At 40.7% G+C, this 26,102-nt stretch overlaps 1 protein-coding gene and 1 long non-coding RNA gene across 2 annotated transcripts; one reads left to right on the forward strand and one right to left on the reverse strand.

The window, feature by feature from the left end:
• Nucleotides 1-1,104: 1,104 nt before the first annotated feature.
• Nucleotides 1,105-26,026, reverse strand: ABHD13 (abhydrolase domain containing 13). The gene is made up of 2 exons (XM_040487094.1): nt 25,808-26,026; nt 1,105-7,944 (listed from the first exon to the last, which is right to left on the reverse strand). The coding sequence occupies exon 2, from the start codon at nt 7,922-7,924 to the stop codon at nt 6,911-6,913; it is 1,014 nt and encodes a 337-aa protein (XP_040343028.1). The 5' UTR covers nt 7,925-7,944; nt 25,808-26,026; the 3' UTR covers nt 1,105-6,910.
• Nucleotides 14,078-14,559, forward strand: LOC121037727 (uncharacterized). The gene is made up of 2 exons (XR_005793947.1): nt 14,078-14,111; nt 14,417-14,559. It is a non-coding gene; the product is annotated as an uncharacterized LOC121037727 (long non-coding RNA).
• Nucleotides 26,027-26,102: the final 76 nt, after the last annotated feature.

Here is a 26,102-nt window from a genome sequence, read left to right on the forward strand (position 1 = left end):
CTAACCTTTCTCTGTTTCAATGATGAAAACGTCACTTACACTGGCCCCATGACCTTCATAATCACCCTAACTTCAATACTTAGATGAACCCTGTAATGCGTAGTGCAGCCTTTTGAGGCCTGCTCTTGCAGATGTTTCTGGAGCGCAGAGGTATTTACATCCATTTTCCATCAATATCATTGTAATTGGAGTACTTGCTATTTCCACGGGATATTTTTCATTCACCCAGTATTTCTTGGATGTCAACTCTGTGTCCAAGGCAATGGGAGAACCGCTACAATTGTTTACCAATGGTCTCCAGAGATTTTGAGCTTCCCTCTCCCTAACCCAGTCTGTTCTGGGTTTAGAGGCTTGCATGGTCTCTAGAGGAGCCTTGAACTCACTTATACCCCAGGGAATATGTCCCGGGAATAAAGGCCACAAACATACCAATATGCCACATGAGATGCATATCTTATTGGTTTTAAAAAATAATAATAGGGATCACAATAAAAAAATTTTATAGGGAACTACAGGTACATGATTATAATGGAAGATAACAAAACTGGGGCATAATCACTACCAACCAGAGTAGAAATCTCAAGACAAGGGGTTCTTTGGCTTTTTGCCAGCATGCCTGCTAGCTTTGTGGTCCTTCTTGTCTTACCCTATACCACTTCTACTAGTCACTGCCAGGCTTAGTGATCACATCTCTTCTCTGTTCCATACCCACCCTCCCTGCTCCTTGTCTCTTTTTAAGTGTATTTTCACCTTTGTCTCCCTCCTCTGCTCAGCTTAAGTTACAGCCTGCAAGTGGCATGCATCCTGCATAATTATTGCTTTTTCTCCCCCCTCTGAAGGGTGATTTAATCACCCGGGCAACTTCTGATGTTTCTACTTTAATCACCAGCTAGGTATGTGTGTGTGGGTGTGTTTCCTTTCCCTTACAAGTTTTGTCTAAACCTTAAAGAAATACAAAATATTCGTGCATCTTCGTTCTTAGAGAAGGAAAAATGTGGGCTAACTTTGGTGAACACATTCCACATGGGACACCTACTAAGCACCAGAAAGGGCTCAGCATGGTGCTAGGTGCTAGGTCAGACACAAAGAAATCACACTGCAGCCTGTCAGATCTTGGTTTATTGCAGAAGAATGACATACAAAAGGGAAATCAGACAGTGAGTAACAAAGAACTGAAGTGAATATAACGAAGTATCAAACCATAAAAGGTAGTGAGGGCAACTGCTCTACAGAAAGGAGAAACTATTCCTAGAACTACCAGGAATTTGGGTTATGGGTGTGGGAGCCTAACGAGGTGAAACGGCATTCGATTTAGAGGTGAAAGCCCCTGGCATGCTCAACTACATAGAAGAGAAAGGAGTCGGACTCCTGAAAGAGTCGCCACCTTTTAGAACATGGCTAGGTTTACTCTGTGAAGGACCCTAGGGACCAAGAAGTCTGACTCTAAAGAGAGATGGCAGTCACTAAGTGCCCTTTGTGAGGGAAAGGTGTGTTGTTTTGGCAAGTTAGAACAGGACAAAGATCAAGGAGTGAGATCAGTGAAGTTGGAAACCAGTTCTACAAACTAGTCAGTGATCAGGAATAAAGAACAAAAAGGAGTCAGGACAGTCCCTGGCATGTCACAAGCATTCAACAGAAGACCTACCTACTGTGAAATCATTTCAGGGCAGTGGTGGTTAAGGATGCAAAAGAAATCGGACTGGAAAAAGAATCAGTTTCCAAAGTATCTATTTCAGTACACGAGGAAGAGAACTCCCCTATTTTTTTGAGCTTTGGTTATCTATTATCTATCAAGGGCTGAAAAAAGAGAATGAGAAGTATTTCAAGGCTAACTTCTAGCTTTTCCTACAGAAAAACAAATATTTTGGGGAAAGTGTGGTTTGCTGCGTAATATTTCTAATTTTTGATTGACAGCCAATTTTTTTGGAAGTGCTCCTAAAGAGTAAATTACTCCTGAGCAAATTACTCAAAGGTTTGTTGTGGGGCTTCAATGGTCACTAGCATGCTCTACACTCGGGTCTGAACACTTGTAGGTATTCAAAAAATGTCTTTCCCTCCCTTGTCCTTAACAAGGTAACTGGTCTCTTCTCTGAACAGACCCAACTGTTGATGACTTTTAGCATGCAACAGAATGTAAAACAAGAGTTGGAGAGTGAAATGGGAATGTGAAAACTTTTTTTTGGAGAATAAGAACTGAGGAATCTCAAAACTACTTCCTCTTGGGATTCAGGTTGGCAGTCTTTCAGGGAAATCTACAGGAGATCCTATCTCCCCCTACATCTGTTCATGAAGGGTGGTCTCAAATAGGTGCTCTTCATCTCCACCGGCAGACAGCCATTTAGGTTTGTGACATTTTGTATTGTATTGTAATTGTAATACATTTCCTATCATCCAACTGGTTCTGACACTACTGAAGCATGTGAGTTTCTTGTCAGGGAAAGCAAGCTACAGACTCTTGAAGACTGAATGAGCATCAGGCAATTTTTAATCATCTTCAACCATCAACTCAATAGTAATGGGAGAAAAATAAAAGACCAGAATTTTGTGAAAAGGCACTTATGAAATCTGAACACAACAGGACTGTGAACAGTTAAAATTTATTCATTCCCAGATTCATTTAACTCATCAAATGCTTTGGGGCCTATTCATTCACCAGCAGCTCATATACAGAAAACATTTACTATTAAATTAAATGTCTGTGGGAGAATAATATGAAAAAAGAGAATATAAATCTAACTTACACTTATCATCCACACCATTACTACAATAAAAATTCATTAATTTCCGCACAAATTCAGAAATTTTATTTAACCATTAAGGAAACCTTAATGTTCTACCATATAATTTAGGCTAATAGAAAATTGGGGGGGGGGGGGGAGACTAAATACAAACTATCTTAAGACATTAATCAAACTTTTAATGTTATCAATTTATTGCATATGTCAGTACAGAAAAATAGAAAGTATATTCTAAAAGAAATCTATTGTAAATGAAAAACCCAATGTAAATGTTTGCTTGCTATGGCTAGTACACTGTCTGTGTACTGTAACATTCAAATTTGTTATAAAATTGTATTACTGCTTCAAATAAAATATGGCAAATAACAAAAATATGATTTACATCATGAGACTGGGTTAACTTCTCTTATCCTGAATGTACCTAGATGTGTTGAAAACACATTTTCAGTATTCACTGTACTGACAGAAATTGTTATAAATTATATGAAACAACACACACTCATCCCTGTTACATATGTATATATGGCACTTTTTGTAAAAAGTGTCTCTTATACATAGTCCTATTTTTAAACTACAATTTTAAGATACAAAATATAAATGGAGGTATATTTGCACCATTTGGCAAAAACGTGTTGACTATAATTAGGATGAATGCATTTATTTTGCTATACAAATGAATATATTATGTCTGATTAGCTAAGATGATTGCATATATGGTAATATAAATAAACAGAAGTGCTTTTCATTTTCTACCCTATTGATTTAAAAAATAGATGTCTGTGCTCTGTCATTTCCAACTTTACCTGAGTGATATGAAAATACACAAACTTAAGTGGATAATCCAAAAGCATTGTAACTAGTATTTTTCACAGTTTTTTTTCTTCATAATTGTTGTCAAACTTAATAGGAAACATGGAGGGGAGTGGTCACTGGAGGAGTTCAATACATCTCAATCATGACCTAATTTTAAAAGTGACTTCTGTGACATCCTTTAAAAAGTTTACCCTATTTTTTCCTAACCTTAAGGAAGAAAGGGACTCAACAATGAAATTTCTCTTAAACTGACATTGGGAGATAATTTATATAAAATTGAATATGGCCTTCATTCCGTATTGGACCAAACAAACCTATTCCCACCTCAAACCAAATCTTACAAAAATAAGAAATGAATATAAATGCATCGGGTGGTATGAATTCTCAATGAGAACCACAATGCAACTGACACATCACCAAAGCTGGAACTTGGGTGATTACCAAGTGTCTACAGCTCATCATGAAAAAAAAAAAAAAATCAGTTTAAGCTGCCCTGTAACAAAATTGAAAATACCATTTTGATAAAAATGCCAATTTTACAGTCAAGGTATTTGCAATGTCAGGTGCTCTAGTCACTTTCTTGGTTAGAGGCGACATGCATTCGAACGTTTTGTTCTGCACAGTTAGGCAGCCTTTTCGCCCAACCTTATCGGTTAGTCATTTTGTCATTTCCTGGATCAACACTGAAGAACCACGTCACGTATCCCTTTCCAGCCATTTCTCTTCATTTAGCACCTTTTATGCATCACAAACTATTTCTCCCCATATTCTACAATCTCCTTTTGAGTGTCCTTTTTGCCATCCCCCACTCGCCCCGCCCCAATAATCCCCTTTTAAAATATCGGAACTTTCTCTAAATGAATTGTATCTTGACAGATTTAAAATCATTCTAGGATTTCCAAGTTTACAGTAGCTTAAAAACTTAAAATTCATTCATAAACTCTTATTACAGCTGCTCTTGCAAAATGAGCCAGAAATTAATACACGAGGTGGACACACTTCTATTCCCACTAAAACCTGGGTCCCAATGAAGGAGTGACTCATGAAGAATTCACATTTTATTAAGACCAACTGCTTTGGCCACAAAATTAGACATGTTGTGAAAAAACGATGTCACAGGCTTCATGGACCTCTGACCACAAGAGTTTGTTTTCTGCCCTCTTCCCATCTAAGGAAATCTCAGATACAGAAGCCAGGAAAGAAAGATGTCCTACCACCCTAAACACAGTCCCTTCCCTCTGCTGCAGGAACAAATGCCCCTTAATCCGAAGAGAATGAAGGTGGGGGTGAATACACGAGTACTGTGCAACTTTTGAAAGCCTGGCTTTAGAGGGGGGAAAAAATTTGTTTATAAACCTTAAAAAAAAAAAAAAAAGCAGCATAAGAACAAAACACTGATGAAGAAAAAGCTTTTATACTTCATCAGCATAATACTCATTACAACTAAAGTGGATAAACCCCTTCACAAGTACTACGCTAAATGGTTACAGGGAAACATACAAAGGTACTCCAAACCTTAAAGATGATACAAGCTAAGGTGCACCAAGTAAGCTCATGTCTAAGTACACTACGATTGTTGTATTAACTTTTTTCTTTTGAATACACTACTATTTAGGAGAGTCATTCTACATCGCAATGACCAATAAGATGAAAAGTATCCTTTAATTGTGGTGAATTTATACATAAAAATACGCCTTCCATGATATGCATTACCAACTTTTTTTTTAAAGCATGACTTTTAAACAATAATTTATAGAAAAACAGGAAATCATACTTGCTAGAATTTTTTTCTAAATACTGACATAAAGTGAATACGAATGTTATTTGGCAAAAGTATCTCTAGCCCTATCTCCATGGAAAGATTCTAAAATTAAGGTCAAGAATATTGACCCATGATTTCTCTGCTCTAGCCGCTTGCACAAAGCCAATAAATATAGCTAAATATTCAAAATATTCTATGTTAAAGCTGACATAATGTACAGAGCTCAATTACATCTAATTTTTGAGGACAGCCTGAAACAACGTAGCACAATTATACCCCATAGCTTATATTTTTTAAGGTATGTTCTGCAAGTTTTACGGGGCTCTTTTTTTTTTCTTACTCTTCTCTAAGTCTAAATACTACTCACTTCTAGCCACGCAATTGTTAAATGTGGTAATAGGTTCTGTAAGAAAAACTTCTTGAGTTCCTTCATTCCCACACTCCGATGTGGAGGAGAAAAAGAAAGAAAACTTCCTGAAACTGTCTTTTAATGCTCTATATAAGAACAACTGAAACATTAAACCAAAGAACAGGTTTTTTGCTTTTGATTTTGTAACTTTTATTTTCAGAAAGTCCAATAAATGATATCTTGGCTGTTGTGGGCTAGATATATCTAGATACTGGACTTAAAACTCAAGTGTGGGAATTTCTGTAAAATAGTCTGTACAATCATGTAATGATAAGCCTCGCCAATTTATTTCTTAAACAAGTTCTAATTGTCATTATGATCGCTATTAGTGGTTGAGCTGTAGACTTACAAAATCGACAGAAGCTAAAATTCTCTTTGCCACCAAAATTACAAATGTTAAAAAGTTCAAATGTGCACATCAAAGCTGCAGTAAAATTCTAAATTTCTATTTTTACATGCTATGATCCAGACTGTACCTAACAAAACACGGTACATTTATATTGGAAAATGGGGTCCCATTTACTTGTAAGAAAAAGCTGGATCTCAGCATTCACCAGAGCAAAATGCAATGGCAGCCGGCACACAGGCCTTGATTTCACTTCTCGCCGAAAACAAAATAGAGTTTACATCAAAATAGATATAACCCAGGTTACCGTATACGTCGGTCAATGACCAGTGCTATTTACAGTAAAAACGATGCATTGCATAATTCAAGGACTAAAATACCATCATGCATTTCATTTTAACTTTTAAGGTGAAGAATGCAGTTACAGAACTAAGTTTGCTTGCCATGATTGTCCCGGTACTTACTAAAGGAATAATACTCAAAGGTTTCTCGTTGGCAGATCTCCTTCCACACCCAGCCACGGATCCAAGTGCCACGCGAAGCACACCATTTTGGCAACAAGAAACTTTTGAATACAATATGCTATTATACTGGCATATTAAATGAAAGATACGGATACATGACCACATTGAAAGGTTTGATGAAAACTATGAAATAATCCCAAGAATTACAGTTCTTCACATGTCAAAAACTATTTGGATCGTCTCAAAGGAGCACTGAAGTCCTTTCAGGGTTTAATGTCACTCTTCAGACAAGTACAGACATAACACACTTGTAGAAAGGAACATTCTTTATCGTTCCGCGCAAATTAAAATACAGTGCGTTAATCAAACAGAAGAGCATCATATAATCGTGACGTTGGGTGAGGTCTGTGCCATGTCTTCGGGAGAACGGCTTTTTATTGCTTCTCGGATGAAGTGTTCCAGGGCAGTAAAGTAGCCCTGGCACTGCCACGTATCATTATGAGTCCCGTCAGGAAAAATGGCTAATCTCTTAGTCCGAGACGGGGACAGTTCATAGAGTTGCTTCATCATTACTGGTGGAATTAACTGGTCGGAGAGCCCAGAGATGAAAAGAGAAGGCATTCTGCACTGAGCGATTTTTCTGTAGGATAAGAATTTGTTTTTGTAGCACCATAAAGGAAGGTAACGCATTGGGAAGAATGAAAATAAAGTGCTGGCCATATGCGGTATGCTTAAAAACGTGTTCTCCACCATAATGGCCGAAATCCGATGTGAATTTTCGGAAGCCAGATGGATAGCCACCGCTCCTCCCAAGGAACGGCCAAAAAGAAAAATTTTTGTTTTGTCAAGGTCAGGTCTAGTCATCACGTAATCTAGCACAGCTTCAGAATCCAGGTAGAGTCCCTCTTCACTCGCTTCTCCTTCGCTTTTTCCGTATCCTCGATAATCAACAAGCAAAAGATTAACTTTGAGGTTAACCAACATAAGCAATGCATTTGGTAACCTGTGACCTATGTTGCCTGCATTCCCATGAAAATAAATTATAGTCGGGGAATAGGGCGAATTGTCTCCAGTGTATCTTATCAAAATAAGGTTCAGACGCACTCCATCTTTGGTTCTGATGAAAATGTTTTCATGTGGAATACCAGTGGGCATGGGAACATAAAGGCGTGAAGAAGACGGCTGCTCTGGAAAATAAAGCAATACATCCTGGAATTTATACAGAATACCTGCTATTGACACGAATATTAACAAAAGTAAGATAATGCCTCCATACAGATGAAAAGTCACTATTAAAGGTAAAAGAGAAATACGGCAAAGGGCCCAAGACCACGAAGCCAAAGCTATTAGCCATCTTTCAACAAAGTTCCACAGCATCCAGGATTTTTCCATTGTAGCTCTCCGTAAGTGTCCTAAAGAGAGAGAGAGAAAGAGAGAGAGAGAGAGAGAATCAGTAATTCAACTTACATTATTTTAAAAGTTAAATCCATGTGACAGTAAATCACGGCACTAAGAGAACCCTCGGAAGGTTACATCATTCCATCCACCGTTGTTCAAATTCCCCTGTTTCTTCTGGTCTCAACAGTCTCCTTTCTGCTTCCCCTGCTAGGATTACAAAATACAAATATTCATCAAAATATATACATTTTTCTAAAAAAGTGCTTAATTACTGTCAGGGACTTTCATTAATGCATCCTCCTTGATTTGACACAAAAATCAGCTAATGCCCTGTTCCCAAATTTTTATGAGGCAACGGAGGCTCAGGGGCGTAAGTCAATGGCTGTGCTCCCAGCTCCTCAGGACGAAGAGCCCAAAGGCCAACGAGCATGATCCCGAAGCTTCTGGTGTGCCCATCAGTGGGCTAGGTAGGTTGAGAGAATTTCTTTTTTGTATTGAGGCATAAATGACATACATTTTATTGTTTTCAAGTGTACAACGTAAGGATCTTTGTCTATATTGAGAAACGATCATGGTATGTCTAGTTAACGTCTGTCACCAAACATGGCTGCAAAATTCTTTTTCTCGTGATGAGAACTTCTATGATCCACTCTCTTAGCAACTTCCAAGTATGCAATACAGTATTTAAAAAAAAATTTTTTTTAATCTTTATTTTTGAGAGACAGAGAAGGAGCAGGGGAGGGGCAGAGAAAGAGGGAGACACAGAATCTGAAGCAGGCTCCAGGCTCCGAGCTGTCAGCACAGAGCCTGAACCCACGTTCAGGCTGAACGTGGGGCCTGAACCCACGAACCGCAAGATCGTGACCTGAGCCGAAGTTGGACGCTCAACCGAGCCCCCCCAGCACCCCATGAGTATGCACTACAGTATTAATGATAGCGGCCAAGCTGTACCTAATGTCCCCAAACGATTCATGTTATAACGGGAAGTTTGTACATTTTGATCCCCTTCACCCATTTCCTCCATCCCTGCCTCTGGCAACCAGCCACCTGTTCTCTGTATCTGTAAACTTGGGGTTTAGGTGTTTTTCTTTCTCTTTCTTTCTTTCTTTCTTGTTCCACACATAAATGAAATCATACAGATTTGCCTTTCTCTAACTTATCTCACTTAGCATAATGCTCTCAAGTCCATCTGTTTTGTGGCAAACGGCAAGATTTCGTTCTTCTTTATGGCTTGGTAATATTTCATTGTGTGTACATGTCATATTTTCTTCATCCATTCATCCATCAATGGATACTTAGGTTGTTTCCATATCTTGGCTATTGTAAATAATGTTGCAATGAACATGGGTGTCCATATAGCTTCCTGAGTCAGCGATTTTGTTTTCTTTGGATAAACAGCCAGAAGCAGAATTGCTGGATCATATGGTAGTTGTATTTTTAATTTTTTGAGGAACCCTCCATACTATTTTTCCTTGGCTGCACCAAATTACATTCCCACCAACAGTGCCCGAGTGTTTCCTTTTCTCCACATCCTCGCCAATATTTATTTCTTGTCGTTTTGATAGTACCCATTCTGACAGGTGTGAGGTAACTTCTCACTGTGGTTTTTCATTTGTATTTCCCTGATCAGTGATGCTGAACATCTTTTCAGGTACTTGTTGGCCATCTGTATGTCTTCTCTGGAAAAACTTCTATTTAGATCTTCTATTTCATAATCATATTGTTTTGTTGCTGAGTTGTGTGAGTTCTTTATATACTTTAGATACTAATCCCTTATCAGATATATGCTTTGCAAATATATTCTCCCCTTCAGTCATTTCATTTTGTTGATTTCCCTTGCTGTATAGAAGCTTTTTAAGTCTGATGTAGTCCCACCTAGTTATTTCGCTTTTGTTGTCTCTGCTTTTGGTGTCACAGATCCAAAAATCATTGCCAAGACAACGTCAAGGAGCTCACTACTTTGTTTTCCTCTAGGAGTTTTATGGTTTCAGATCTTAACGTCTTTAATCCATTTTAAGTTAATTTTTGTGTATGCTGTAAAGTAGTGCCCTAGTTTCATTCTTCTGCATGTGGATATCCAGTTTTCCCAGCACCATTTGCCCCAATTGTATATTCTTGGCTTCTCTGTTGTAAATTAATTGACCATCTATGTGTAGGTGTATTTCTGGACTCTATTTTGCACCACTGATCACTGTGTCTGTCTTTATGCCAATACCACACTGTTTTGACATAGCTTTGTAATATAGTTAGAAATGAGGGAGTATGCCTCCAGCTTTGTTTTTCTTTCTCAAGATTGCTTTGGCTAGTTGGGATCTTTTGTGGTTCCATACACAAATTGTAAGACCACTGTTCTATTTCTGTAAAAATTGCCATTGTAATTTCGGTAGTGATTGCACTGTACCTGTACACCGTTTTGGGTAATATGGACATAATAACAATTCTTATCCATGAAAACAGAATTATGTTTCCATTTATTTGTCTTTTCTTCAATTTCTTTCATATTTGTCTTATAGTTTTCAGGGTAGAGGTCTTCCCCTTCCCTGACTAAACTTATTCCTAGGTATTCTATTTTTTTATGGAGTTATAAACAAAACCATTTTCTTTAATTTCTCTTTCTGATAATTATTAGTATAAAGAAACAACAGATTTTCGTATATTGATTTTGTATCCTACAACTTCACTGAGCTAGGCAGGTTGAAGGCAAATTTTATTAAAGAGACAGTTAATATATTCTAATTAGTCAAGATCAATCTGATACAACTTATTGTCAATTTTCTTTTTCACATTATAAATTGTACCTAAACAAACTGAGGTAAGAATAAAATATTTTCTTCTTTACCTGCAGGATTTCCCAGTTAAACAATAATTTATTTAAATTAACTACTAGTTTCCAGCATTGCATTATTTTTTAGAAAGAGTTCAATAATTTCTTTCACACTGGATTAAAAAGAAATTTCAGACTGCTAGTATCATGAAATAAGCACAATCTTTTATACAGCCCTTACTACAATTTCCCATCATGAGTCAATCCAGATTAGTATGACGTATTAGAAAGGCCATAAACACCTGGGGGAGAAGTGTGAAACGAAGACAGAGCAATTCTATTTGAGAACCAGAGAAAAATGAAGAAAATGACTTACTGGAGAAAAATGTTTTTAAAGATTTCTGAAAATTATAATTGATAAAAGAAAATACAGAAGAAAAGCACTTTAAGTCAATATCTTTTGGTTATCAAATAAAAAACTTTATGCATACTGTCTTAAAAAAAGCAAAAAAAGTGAGGTACGTTGTAAGCTTTCTTATGTAGCAGTCATCTATTTATACATTTGCCAAGTTTTAAAAAATATTAAATCCTCTTTTACTTGCAAACAAAACTACCATAAAGAAGTTATTCCTATATTTCATAGATAATTGCTAACGACTGATTTTTAAAATTTTTAAAATTTTATTTTTAAAAAATAAAATAGTATTTTAAAAAATAATATAATTTATTTAAAAAAAATAAAAATTTATTTTTATTAGCTGTAGCCCATAAGCTAATAAACTTGACACTTTTGTTCACTGAATTAAACACTGAAAAAAAAATCATAAAACCAAATTAAATTCGATTGGCCATAAAGGCAAGTTAGATGATGTAACAGATTTGACATTTCACCACTACCCCACCAACCATACCTTACTTACTAGCTCGCTGAACATACACTTTCAAATTTGAATTCTTACTCAAATGACTCTCTCTGAACATAAACCAACAGCACAGCATTTTCCTGAAGTTTCTCTGTGGTCAACACTGCCACCCAGCTGTAGCAAGTTTCATTACATGAACACCATGGTGAGCTAGAGAACAGCAGATACAGAAAGTCAAACAAAAAATTCAAGCTTAAAAGCACCCAAGCACTGGGTGTCACGACCTGTTAAAAACCAGAACTGCGAGGGGCTGCTTCAGAGCAGCCAAATAAGCCAATATTCCAGATCGCTCATCAACCAATGCCTCTCATAATAATAGCCTCTCTGACGGCTATTTATCGACAGCTTAGATCATACAGGGCTACGCCACATCCCTTCAACGCAGTGCGCGAGTCTCAACAACATATCTGGCCCACTTAAACTTTTCATCTCATGTTTACTTACTTTTATTTATTTTTTTTTAAGTACAAATGATTGTCAAGGATTTTCATGTGTACCAAGCGCTGTACTGGAGAAAGGTGAAAACACATCATTGTTAACTTTATACATCAAAATAAAAAAATTCTGTGTAATGATTAGGATTAACAAGTTCTGGGATATAAAATACCAACATACTAGAGTACCGCACTATTTGGAAAATAAGATACCACTTAAGGTATGTCTTCAGTGAACAATTTTACTGTCTTTTTCATAGTTAAAGCCAATCATTTGTGACAGTGGTATCAGAGAGAGGAGTAACTGAAACACCATTCATTTGGTGATTTAGTAGGAAAAAACACATGGCTAAAATTCCATGACCCTAAAATTCTGCTCTACCATATAGCTGCTGAACAATCTTGTGTTTATCACTTATTTCCAGTCTGAATTCCCTTTTCAGTGGAATAATTTTTTAAATGCCTACATATAAGGCTGGTCAGCATTACCAAATGAAACTAATTTGAAAAGCATTTACAGATACTATAGACATATGAACTTTATTTGCCTTTGTGACTAGTGTTTCTAGCTACACCACTATGTTCTTAACCATGTTCTGCTCAAATTAACATCAACATCACAATGTGCCAAGCAAATCTAGAAATTTGATAAGGGTTCCTATATCGTGGATAATCAGGAGTTGACTCAGTTTTCAAATCAAACAAAATTGTTACCAAAACTACTTGAACATTTCACATATACATATATATCAAACGTACAGAAAAAAGAGTTACAATTTTCAATTATTCAAACTTGGAAAAATTATCTTTTTCAAAGTAGCCTCTTTAATTTCTAATTTCAACATATAATATTGAATTTAAATCTATAAAGCCAAGAACCGTTTTTCTCTTTTTCACTACTGTTATCTCTACTGGGTAGGACACCACTTTACATATATTCCAAACTAAAATGTTTTTTAAATGAATAAATAATGTATGTACATTATTAGCCTTCTAAGAAAACATAACTGTATTCTGAGTACTGGGCACATATATTTGAGACTGGACATTAGAAAAATGGCATATGTGAGTCCACTTTTGGTTAGAAATAACAAGAATTAAACACGGTTTTCCAGAAAGCATTCCTGAAAAGGCACCTTAACTAAAGCTCTTTGTGATAAACAAAGGCAATTTTATAATCTTAAATGGTGGAAGCCAGAATAAATGTCAACCCATTTGGAGGAATCTCAAATGGAAATCAATTCTAAGGACAGGTTAATAAAAACTGCTCTCAAGTACACACTTGAGAGTGTGCTGTCCCCTTTTTAATACGCTTTGGCATATTTATTGGTGGTTTAGACAGAGACCTCTACTCACAGACCGCGTTACTCTTACCTGACCCAACTTGATAGTAATTTCTGCTCCCCAGTCTGTGTCACACCTCTGTGCTCTTAAGGGAACTGGAACAAGCAAGCCTCGAATAGGAAGGATGTTTTTATTTTTAAAAAAATTTTTTTAATGTTTATTTATTTTTGACAGAGACAGAGACAGAATGCGAGTGGGTTAGGGGCAGAGAGAGAGGGAGACACAGAAAGAAGCAGAAGCAGGCTCCAGGCTCCGAGCTGTCAGCACAGAACCCGACGCGGGGCTCAAACTCACGAGCTGTGAGATCATGACCCGAGCCGAAATCGGACACTCAACCGACTGAGCCACCCAGGCGCCCCAGGAAGGATGTTTTTATTTACTAAATTTGTTGAAACCATCAGCAGAACACAGTTACTGGAGTCACCTGCTGGCACGTAAAAACAGTTTCATATAGACCCAGATGTTACGAAAGTCCCTGCCAACGCGCAGTACCTCTGAAACGGTACACCGCACGGATCCTACAGCTAGTGGTATGTAAGTCTGCCATCTATTTTGCCAATAAATTCGTGTAGGTAAAGGGTTAACAAAACCTTTTCTCTAGCATGAAAAAAATGACCTCTGGTTAACCTTCTAGCACTGTTTCCCTGGAAACCTGATAAAGGTGGGATAGCAGCCGTTTCTAAGCAACATTGTGCGTGGTAACTTGACCCCTCATGGTGAGCTAAATGTGGATTAAGCAGGCCTTGAGTAGGGAGACACATGTCCAAGGGGAAGGATAAAGAGGGGCTTCCGGCAGCGGGGATCTGACCCGTAACTGGCGTGTCCTCTGCCGAGTCGGACGCAGTGTGCACGTGCCATTACAAAAGATACTACTTCCCGAGGAGCAAGAAGTAGCCAAGTCGGGGTGGCATCTGCTCCCACCCACATGTCCCCTCCCTCTCCACGGCCTGAGCTATTATTATCTGGGGACAACACACCTGATGCTGACGTGCTGGGTTTTCTATCCCATGTCCTTCAACAGAGGGGACAGAAGTGGTGCCAGGTATGGTCTATCAGGTCTCCAGAGCGCGGATATCCAGCCGCCGGTCACGGACAATACGCAAGGCAACTGGCTACACCCGAGAGTGCGTTTTACGGGGCAAACGTTTATGAAATGTGCTTCCAGAAGACATCGATTTATTTGCCGGCTTCTTTTGCGTGCTCAAATGCGTCACGTTAGTATCATAAACAATCCACAGAAATGGTGAGTTAAATACGTTCAAAGTTAAACCAAAGTTGACACTAACTAGAAAGGTGCCTCGAGGTAAAAGGCATTCATTAGACCTGAAGACGGCAGAAACTCGGCCAACCGACAGACACCCTGTCATCTTCCAGGCCTCTCCGTCATTATCATGTTTTCACCTCATGCCTACATCTTGAATATGTGACTTATTCCCAACCCTCAGTTCTGCTCTTGCCACTTTATCACACCAGGCCTCGCATGTCAAATGTCTCTACAGCCCGTCTACCTGTGGCTTAAACCACCCCAGTAACTACTCACTGAGAATGTGATGCGCAAGCTCCCACCACGATCTCTCACAAAAAGTGCACCTCACCTGCTAACAAATCCAGCAGATTCTCTCAATCTACACCGCAGCCCCAAAACCCTAAGCAGCACCGAACGCGGACTCTCCCTCAGCTTCCGGTAACTCAAATTCCAGAGTCGCTCCCTCTGACCCACCCCAAACGGAAGCATTTCCCAAGGTCCTGTCCATCTACCTCCTTTCCCTCAGCAATTTCATTCTTTTTCATGCCTCCGAGTATCACACTCGTGTATAAATCATTCTGATTCTCTATGTTTACTCCACCTACAATCTCGGTTTATCTGTTCCTTGAATACCTGATATTTCACTGACACCTCAAACTGCTCTACAACTAACCACAACCTTCTCCGCCTCACATTTTCCATGCTTTACATTACTTACAAACAAACAAAAAAAGCATGATGTATAAACAAATACTTTTTCAAAAACCACAGGTAAAATTCTGGGGCTCAATGTATAATAATATATTAAACTAAAATTTAATTAATGTGTTATAATTTCAAAAATAAGCATATTATCATAACATGCACAGGTCTTGACTCTGAATGAAAAACAATCAACCTAAAAAATAATTTTGTGCTTTTTTATTTAGACCAAGTGATTAGAGGTATCATAGTGATATTAGTAAGCACGTCTCAAGAAATAATTTATTGAGGGGCGCCTGGCTGGCTCAGGTTAAGCATCTGATTTCGGCTCAGGTCATGATCTCGTGGTTCTTGAGTTCGAGCCCCACGTCGGCCTCTGTGCTGACAGCTCGGAGCCTGGAGCCTGCTTCGGACACTGTGTCTCCCTCTCTCTCTGCCCCCTCCCCTGCTCGTGCTCTGTCTCTCAAAAATAAAAATAAATAAAATAAAATAATCTATTGAAAACATGACTAATTTTTATTATGATTTTATTATGACAAAGTAGAAATAATTAGGATAGTTTTCCTTTCAGAAGAATAGTTTTGAAGCATCAGCAACATCTTGATGTACTTACTATATAAGCACTTTAATCCTATGAATACAACTTACAGGTCTGGTGAGGATCATCTTGAGAATTTTATGGTCCTGATTAACTTGTTTTATTCAGCTTAGTGCTCCATATGCTTCAGGTATTTAAGTATTAGACCATTATAGGTATACAATAACCAATTTAAGACTAAAAAATAAAAACAATTTGAAGCTGCAAATGTGTCAGAACCACCAGGTTGGCTAGTGTGAGCAGAGTGCTAAGTCAGCAGGGTTAGTGAGGGCGTGCTCCTCTGATCTCCATGAATTACCTCGTGCGTTCCCTCATATGTATGTCCTTGGAGAAACGCAAATGCTCCCATTCCGAGGAAAAATATTTAAATAAAAGAGATCAGTACGGAAGTCATGTCCATCCTCAATGACACGAGTCCTTAGGACACTACCGCCAAGCCCGGGGGATTTCTCAAACCCAGCCGGGCCACTGAAGCACCCATACTTGGTTTCCCAGCCTCATCAGATTCCAGTGTGTCCTACCACACTATTTACAGATTAAAGACAATGCCACACACATATGCGGACCCTACCGGGTGAATAATAGTGTTTAGGCACTACAGACTATTTAAAAATTGTAAATGTACAGCCCCTGTTCTCAAGTGGCTCGTGATCTACTCAAGAAACAGACATGGGCATACATAACAGTGCGTGTCTAACATAAGTTCATTTCAGTATAGAAGAGACAAAGAAAATCAAAGATCACAACTGTCCTTAAACACACCAACAGAAAAATAAAACCACAACTATGTGTCCTTTACAACATAATTTTTAGTAATCCCTGCGTTTCATCATGTTCAATTACTTACAGAAAACAAGTGGAAATGTACACAAATTCTTAAAACACAGGACAAAGCATAACTCCAGGATTAAGAATTTCTCTTACTTGCCATCAAAGAACTGTCTATGCCACTTATTTTTACTCAGCACAATTACTGACAGGAACTGGAAGTATTTAAGCATAACTAAGTAAACACCTGGCAACCCCAGTGTAGAGGAAATCAGAGCAGTTGAAATGGATGATCTTTGAGGTCCCTCTTAAACCTGAGATCTTTCTATGCCAATGCAGACTCCCAGGGGTCACCAAGACCCTTTATAGGTGTCTTCAAGATCAATATTACAGTTATACCGTATTTGCCTATACTCTATTTGGCTTTTCACTGTTGGGCATTCGCATTTATGGTACAAAACCAATGACAGGCAGCAAGAATCAAGGCAGAGGCACCAAGACTTAAGAATCATATTCTTTATCCCCACGGATTCCAGGAAGGGGAGAGAAGTCATTTTTACATAAGAATGTCACTGAGAAAGCCGCAAAAATGATTAATGTAATTATATGTCAACGAGTGAATATACATCTTTAATATTTTGTGACAAAATGGGAAGGATTATATCTCAACCAGTGAGTACACATCTTTAATATTCTGTGTGACAAAATGCGGAGGACACAAACAACACCAGCGCTGAATGCTGAAATTCTGAGCTGTGAGCTGACCCAGCTGCTTTTCTAGGTGACAACATTTTTACTGAAACAGCCACCTGATAAAGTATGGCCATTCAGAGTTAGATGTCTAGTAGACATTTTATGAAAAATGAATGTGAAGCGGCCAATAGCATCCCATGACTTCGGAGACTCTTCTGATGGCATCGTGGTGGTGACGATATTAGCAAACGTGACTTTTGACAACCTACGAAATGACTCAACATTTGGAAGAATCTGCCCAACACAGAAAACTAGTATTTTCCAAGTCACCAATGAATGATGTCCCACGATCCAGCATGGATAAAAATTCATTATAACATAAGCTTCTGGATGTCAATGTGACAAAGACGAAAAGTTCTTTGATACAGGCTTCGGATTCTACAGTGTGACTACCGTCTGTTGAATACTGCAGTTATCAAAGAACAGCCACGATACTCCTCCCTTGACAACTGCAGGGTTATGTGAGCCCAATTTTCTTCAGAGTTTACCTAAAACCACCTACCTTAGGAGAATGAACGCAGAAGGATGATAATAATCTGCCAGCCTCCATTTAAGCAGACATTAAAGATATTTACAGAAATGTAAAACAATGCCACACTCCTCATTAATTGTTTTGCAAAGACAGCTGTTTTGGATAAAAAAAAATTGTGGGGGCGCCTGGGTGGCTTGGTCGGTTAAGCATCCGACTTCGGCTCAGGTCACGATCTCATGGTCCGTGAGTTCGAGCCCCGCATCGGGCTCTGTGCTGACAGCTCAGAGCCAAGAGCCTGGAGCCTGCTTCGGATTCTGTGTCTCCCTCTGTCTCTGACCCTCCCCTGCTCATGCTCTGTCTCTCTCTGTCTCAAAAATAAATAAACGTTAAAAAAAAAAATTAAAAAAAAATTGTGAATATGTAATGATTTTTTTACTGCCACTTTAAAATGACATTATATATTTTATAAACTCCTAGCTTTAATTTCTAACACAATAAATCTGTATATAGTACACATGTCAAAAACATTTTGGCATCCTTGACAATTTTTTAAAATGTAAAGGGGTTCTGAGACCAGAAAGTTTAAAAACCACTGTTCCATAGTGCCTAACCCTAGAACCTTACTGCCTTTCCCTCCGCAGATGTGTCACCCTCACATTAAGAATGATGTACTACGGGGAGAGGAGGACGGCGGCACTTGTCTTGGCCCAGGAACACAACCAGGTAGCCACCAAATCACCCGAAATACGCTGGAAATCGACCCGAGGACTGACAGAAGAAACTCGATGACAAAATGGAGAGAAGAGGCCACAATGAAGCCTCCTACAGCCGGCACCCCCAGTACTAGAACACTAAAAGTGAGGCGAGTGGACTTCCTGGTCGTGTTCCTGATCTTAGGGGAAAAGCATTCCGTTTTCCACCACTGAGTACAATGTTGCTTTGGGATTTTTATATACATGGCCTTCATTATATTGAGGTGTATTCCCTCTATACCCACTCTGTTGAGAGTTTTTGTCATGAAATGATGTTCAATTATTTCAAATCTTTTTTAAAATACATTTTTAAATGTTTACTTATTTTTGAGAGGGGGGATGGAGGAGGGGCAGAAAGAGAGGGAGACGCAGAATCCGAAGCAGGCCCCAGCCTCTGAGCTGTCAGCACAGAGTCCGACACCGGGCTCGAACCCATGAACCGTGAGATCATGACCTGGGCTAAAGTTGGACACTCAACCGACTGAGCCACCCGGGCGCCCCTCAAATGATTTTTCCGAATGTCAAAATGACCATATGATTTGTCCTACAATTTGTTAATGTGTTGTATCATGCTGAGAATACTGAAATGTTTTTGCACCCTCAGAATAAATCCCTGAAACTAGTGTAGCACTGTACGTTACTATGCTGGAATTAAAATTAAAAAATAAATAACATAACATAACATAACACAAAACAAAACAAAACAAAACAAAACAAAATAAAAACAGAGCTCCCCCACCTCCAAGAGAATGATGTACTCTTTTAATTTAAATATTCTGTGCATTGTAATACGCTGTTACAGCTTGCTAGATTCTGGAAGATAAATACCTTTAACAAAAACACCTAACAGTCTTCAGGTTCCCAAGGATCACAAACATAAGACAAACGACAAGCTCTGGAGAGAGAACTTTCAGCTCAGGCACAAGTTCTGTGTCACCTGGGTGAGGCTTTTACCCAATGAACCCTGCTTCACACATTCTCAAATCACTAAGTCCACATTTAAATATGGGGACCCTGAATAATGGGTCTTCCTGTCTATCACTTTTTACCTTGGGTATCAGTTTCCTTATCTGTCGAACCAAACTGTTAAACTGAATAATCCCTAGGGTCTCACAAATTCATTTTACAGGTGACAGAGAAAAATGAAAGGCAGAACTGGAAAATAAGCATTAGATTACAAAATACATGGTCTTTACTGACTAGTAGAGGTTGGAGGGCCCAGTTGACTTTAAGGAGTAATTGAAAAGTAAGTGAGAGAGGTTAAGTATGCACCAAGATTAAAAATGAGTGTCCGGGCACCTGGGTGGCTCAGCTGGTTAAGTGTCTGACTTTGGCTCAGGTCAGGATCTCACAGTCCTTGAGTTCAAGCCCCGCGCCAGGCTCTGTGCTGACAGCTCAGAGCTGGAGCCTGTTTCAGATTCTGTGTCTCCTGCTGTCTCTGCCCCTCCTCCACTTTGCTCACACTCTCTCAAAAATAAATAAACATTAAAAAAATTTTTTTAAATGAGTCTCTAGAAAACTCAGATGCACAGAGATACAGTGATTTTATATTTCAACTGAGGTTTGTAAGATATTTTATTCATCATACATTTCAGTCTCCTTCCCAGACCACTACTATCAAAGAAACATATTTTTAAAGAGCACACACTTAAAATTGTAGAAAATAAGTTTGGCTACACAACCTTCACATAAAACAACAGACCCGGCCTGTTTTAGGAGTATTACTGGGCAGAGACAAAGAAAAGCCAGGACTATATAAGGAACTATCATGAGTTGCTATGAACACTGCAATGCTTTGCTTTTGCTTTGTTAATGGAACTCGGGTCATTCTCTCTAGTGAAAGTAAAGTACACGATGGCAAACACTAAAGATTAATTTCAAGTCCAGAGTAACAACCACTATCAACTTCCTCCCTGCCAAAAAATATTATTGCTTGCCCACTGAAGCTGGTAATCTATTATCAACTCCTTATCCAAAATTTAAAGAGGAGAACAACTTAAATATATCAAGAACTAAAACTCAAACTATAGGGACACATTGTTTTTTAACTTTTCATTTTGAAGTAATTACAGATGCAAAAGAAAATGCAAGAACAGTAAAGAGAGGTCCCATGTACACATCCCCCAGTTTTCCTCCACAGCAACATCTCCCATCACTGGAGAACAGCATCAACACGGGAAGCTGACATCCATACAGGTTCTAGGTCATTCTATCACATGCAGATTTGTGTCACTGCCTCAGCAATCAGGAATTGACATCACAGGGGTACCTGGCTGGCCCAGTCACTGGAGCCTGTGACTCTTGATCTTGGGGTAGCAAGTTCAAGCCCCACGTTAGGGGTAGAGATTAAGTGAAGAAATAAATCTTAAAAAAAAGAATGAGCACTGTCATAATCATTGAATAGCTGAATATCCTGCCAGGCACACAGCACGCTCTCTGCCTCTCTTCACTAGTAAGAGCGAAAGGAGACACGATTAACTGTGACAGGGCAACAGGTACAAACTGGGACTGTTCTGGGCACAGCCAGATATATGGTCACCCTAATATTTCCTCATGTAACGCCTTGAACTTTTCAAGGTAGGTACCAGCCACCCCCACATACAGATGTGCCCAGGGTCATGTGGCTGGACCCGGACCACCACTGTTGAAAGGAACCATCACTACCCCATGGATCACCTCTTTTCTGGTTAGGCATGGCAACTGGGTTCTAAAGAGAGAAGGGACTGTCTTGTCCAGTGTGCTCACCGACCTGGACTGGGGTTGTGGTGCCAGAGCCCGCACCCTGGGCATGGCGTGGCATGGTATGGCATGGTGTGACATGCTGGGTGGTCAGCGTGAGCCGGGAGCGGCGGTGCTGAGGGGCTCGGCCAAAGGGAACTTAGTTCTGTCGGGGGGCTGGGAGCCTGGGGGGAGGTGGAGTGGGCGGAAGAAGCCCCTGACAGCAGGTGGCCCCTGAGGGGCCAGCTGGTAGTGAGTGGGCAGGCGGTGGCAGAGGGGCCCCTGGGGGCTGGGGGACTGGGGGGGCAGTGGGGGTTGTGGTGGGAAGGAAAGAGTGAGAGGCCGCTGGCACCATCTGGGTCCAGGTCTTGGTTGAAAGTAATGGATCGGAAGCAGCTAGCCTTGAAAAACACCTTGAAGGGGGCCATGGAGTCAGGCAGAAACCCGAGACAGAGGTACAGGGATGCACACATGGCCCACCTCATCCCTTCCTGGGCCTGAGTTCTGGGGCAGTCTGGAGCAAGGAGCGCCCTCAGACACCACCCCCTCCAGTGCCATTGGACTGGGCCTGGCAGGTCACATCAGAACCATGCAGGGAAGGGGGCTCTGATTTGAGCCCCTCTCACAACACATGCCTGATACTTCTCATGTGTGGTTGCCTTTTTTTTTTTTAATTAATTAATTTTTTGACTTACCTCCAAGTTAGTTAGCATATAGTGCAATAATGATTTCAGGAGTAGATTCCAGTGATTCATCCCCTACGTATAACACCCAGTGCTCATCCCAACAAGTGTCCTCTCTAATGCCCCTCGCCCATTTAGCCATCTCTCCACCCACAACCCCTCCAGCAACCCTCTGTTTGTCCTCTGTATTTAAGAGTCTCTTATGTTTTGTCCCCCTCCCTGTTTTTATATTATTTTTACTTCCCTTCCCTTATGTTCATCTGTTTTGCATCTTAAATTCCTCCTATGAGTGAAGTCATACATTTGTCTTTCTCTGACTAATTGAATACATTTTTTGCTAATTGCCTCAATAACTAGCAGAGTATGTAAGCTATTCTTTTAATCACACTTAAAATTATACTTTAATAAAGGCTGGAATTCTCACACAAAAAAGTAAATGCCAATTATTCTATTTTTTTAACCGCAAAAGTTTACATTGCATTAGACTTACTGATTCTGCCGACAGAAAAAAGGTCTTTGAAACAATGGTTACCTAGATGTGACACACGAATTCCCCCCAAACTAAAGGTTAACCAATTATAAATGCAACTAAGAAACTCCTAATTCATCAATGTACTATCATTTTTAAAGACCCTTGAGTCCATCTCAGATTGATAATTTCAGGAATAGTTTTAAGAATAAAAACTGATCATACATTGAAAAACCTACTACAAGTGACAGAACAGCATGGAGGTTCACAAGAAGACTGTAAAAAGTAGAAAGCAAATTCTAACAGCTGCTAACAGCTGTACAACAGGGTAAGAACGAGTATCCCGCGGTACTATTAAGGACTCTAAGGGAATTCAGTTTCCAATCACATTTCAAGTAATGAAGAATGCAGATTCAGCCTTCCTGCATCGATATATCCCCTTCTCTGCTAAGCGCTGGAAAGTGAAGAAACCATGCCAGCTGCACAGCTGAAATGGAAACACAAAAAGCTATCAGAGTGTCGGGAGACACCACAGAATGAATTATCTATTTCCCTAACGGTTACCCACACGTCATCAATAATGAAGAAGTGTGTATTAATAGCCCCAGGGGACAAATGAAGCGCCAACTGTCTATGAAAATGGTGGACAGCAGACTAGTTCAGGGACTGAACTCTGCTTGGGCAGGTATCTCAAACACACCAGGTGGCGACACAGAGCATTTTTGTGCCTTCCCCTTTTACTGGAAGCAAGGAAGGGGGGTGGCAGATGGAGTCAGCTGACAGAACAAAGAGGACAGCTCACTGCCACTGGAAGCCAATCACAATCTGTTCTGAGATTACAAATATCTGTAAGAAAGAAAATCATTTAAAAAAAATCCACGAAGGCTAAAAATGCAAATAATGATGTTAGAATTAAGACTGATAATGAGGGGCGCCTGGGTGGCTCAGTAGGTTAAGTGTCTGACTTCGGCTCAGGTCACGATCTCACCGTTTGTGAGTTCGAGCCCCGCGTTGGGCTCTGGGCCGACAGCTCAGAGCCTGGAGCCTGTTTCAGATTCTCTGTCTCCCTCCCTTTGTTCCCCTTTCCTGCTCGTGCTCTGTTTCTCTCTCTCTCTCTGTCTCAAAAATAAATAAACACTAAAAAAAAAAAAAAGATAATGAAATTTAGTATGTTTCCAACTTATGAAGTGGTACTGTTCTAGACACTTTACTATAAACCAGATGGATGGAACTGAAAAGTCATTTTCTTATAACAACACTGTTACAGAAAAGGTAAGACCCTAGGCTAACTCATTAATGCATATAGTGCATGCCCTGGAAATAGTACACCTTTGCAATTTTAGTAGAATGCACTGCTGAAGGAGTTAAGACCTATAAGAAACATTAACATAAACTACAATAACTTATTATGAAAGGTATCATTTGAGGGGCAAAAATCTTAATTAGAAGAATTAGGAAAACTAACACCTTTTTTGGTCAACATCCAAGAAGCATATATACGGGCCCCAGGCATCCCTGAGGTGATGAAACAAGGTTCGGAAAGATTTTAGAATCTGAGTAATAATTGAGTTCTAAATTAGTGGGAAACAGAAAAATAGGAAAAGAATCCCATGAGATGAGTAACAAGAGAGAGGGCACCCTAGAAAAACGCCAGGCTGGACAGCTTCCTGAACGTATCACGGAGTGATCTTGTTAACCCAGCACAATCTGGTTTGTAAATCCTGTCACTCAGAGGGCAAGGGGCCAGAAGCGGGCCCGCGAAGGCATGTGGTGCGCCTGGGTCTGGACACACAGCCGTCCCTAAGCAGGTTCACAGTCATTTCCAATCAGCTACCAATGGGAGGCAGCCAGCGTGGGGCAGTGGAAAGAGACAGGTTTCCTGGCCTGGTCTGCTAATAGCTAGGTGGCCTTTGCCAACTCACTTAGCTTCTCTGAATATACACTTCCTCACGTCTAAAAGGGAGACGAAACATGTAACAGAAAAACTGCTGGCATCAAATGTCATACGTAGTGTGTTAATGCAGCCACTTCCAGAAGACGAAATTTAAATATTCTAACATCCACTAGAGCAGGGTGAATGAAAGTAAGCACAACTACAAGTTCTGCTAGACTTGGATTAAATAATGGATGAGATTCACTGGAGAATACCGGAGGATGTGCACACAGGAAATAAATAGGGCAATGCGTTACCTTTCTGTCAAAACCCAGTTCAGGTAGCAGCTCCTTCAGAAAGCCTTTCCTGGACCTCTACTCCCCCCTACCAACCATTCCACATCCTGCAGTTCGTACAAATTTATGTGGTGACGCTTACTACTGTAGAATAATTAATTCACCTGTTTTACACAGACTGGGAGCTCCTCGATGGCCGTGACTTCATCTATTCGATTCTCTATTTTCGGTAGTCAGTGCCTGGCACATAGTAGGTCAACAATTAACTGACTTGAGCAGTCTATGTTTTAGGTGGCATAATTATGAGATTCCATTACATGCATGGCAGCAAATTAGCGTTTACTCAAATAAAATGCAACTTCTTGGTAAAAGACATGTGATTAATCTAAGTATGGACACAGATCAGTATTCACCCGGGCCAAAGAAACCAGGGCAGGATCAATATAAATCAAACATCAAAACTGGAAGCCTCTTGTGCCTTAATGTTCAGTTACTATGACCTAGTGAACCTGTGTAAAACAGCCGAATAAAAGATTTGTTTTCGGTTATGACGCCCCGGGGAGTATCACCAGCATCGCATTTTGCAGAAAGCAAACGCTGGCAAAAACCGACGGCAAAGTCGACTTCAATTGCGTGGGGTGCACTCGCGCCGTTTCTTAGACACCCCAAACTTGCTGCCATGCAATCCGCAGGTCTACACCTGTCGGTGGCGGGGAGCGGCCGGGACTCTGCGGGCCCTCTCTGACCGCGCAGCTGGGGGAGTTCGGTGTCACTTTCGCCAGGAGCGTGGGAGGGCGCGGGCCGCGAGGGGCGAGCTCTAAGTACCTGTCTGTGCGCGCTCCTGGCCAGACCGCCGACAGGCTTCGGAGACGCGCTCCGCGTCCAGCCCCGCAAGGCAGCGCCGGGCGCTCGGTAACCGGCGCGCCCGCTCCCGCGACGGGCCGCGGGGCTGCGGAGCGGATCCCGCTCCCCCGGGGAGGAGGTTCGGGTCCCGGGCGCCCGCGAGGCCCCGCCGGCCGCCCCCCGCGTCCCTCCCAGGCGGGAGCGCACCCGGCGGCTCGGCGGCCGCGCACCGTACTTACTTAGACCTGCTCGCAGGCTGCGCAGTGGGCCGCGGACACGGAACCCGTTGCCGCGCGGCAGCGTCCCCCCGCGCCGCTTCCGTCGCTCCTCATCGTCCTCCTCCAGCCGAGGGGCCGCCGCCGTCGCCACGGTCTAGCCCGGAGCTCTTGCGGCGCCGCTCGCGGCTCCTCCACTTCCGGCCCACGCTCGGTGTCGCCGGCAAATGTCCCCGCCGGCTCCCACATCACCTGCTCCCCTCTCCGCCTTCCTCCTCCTAGTGGGAACCCGGCCCGCCCTCCCGGGCATGCGCACAAA

Source organism: Herpailurus yagouaroundi, unplaced genomic scaffold (assembly GCF_014898765.1).
Source record: "Herpailurus yagouaroundi ecotype Mexico unplaced genomic scaffold, PumYag 164, whole genome shotgun sequence".
Lineage (NCBI taxonomy): Eukaryota > Metazoa > Chordata > Mammalia > Carnivora > Felidae > Herpailurus > Herpailurus yagouaroundi.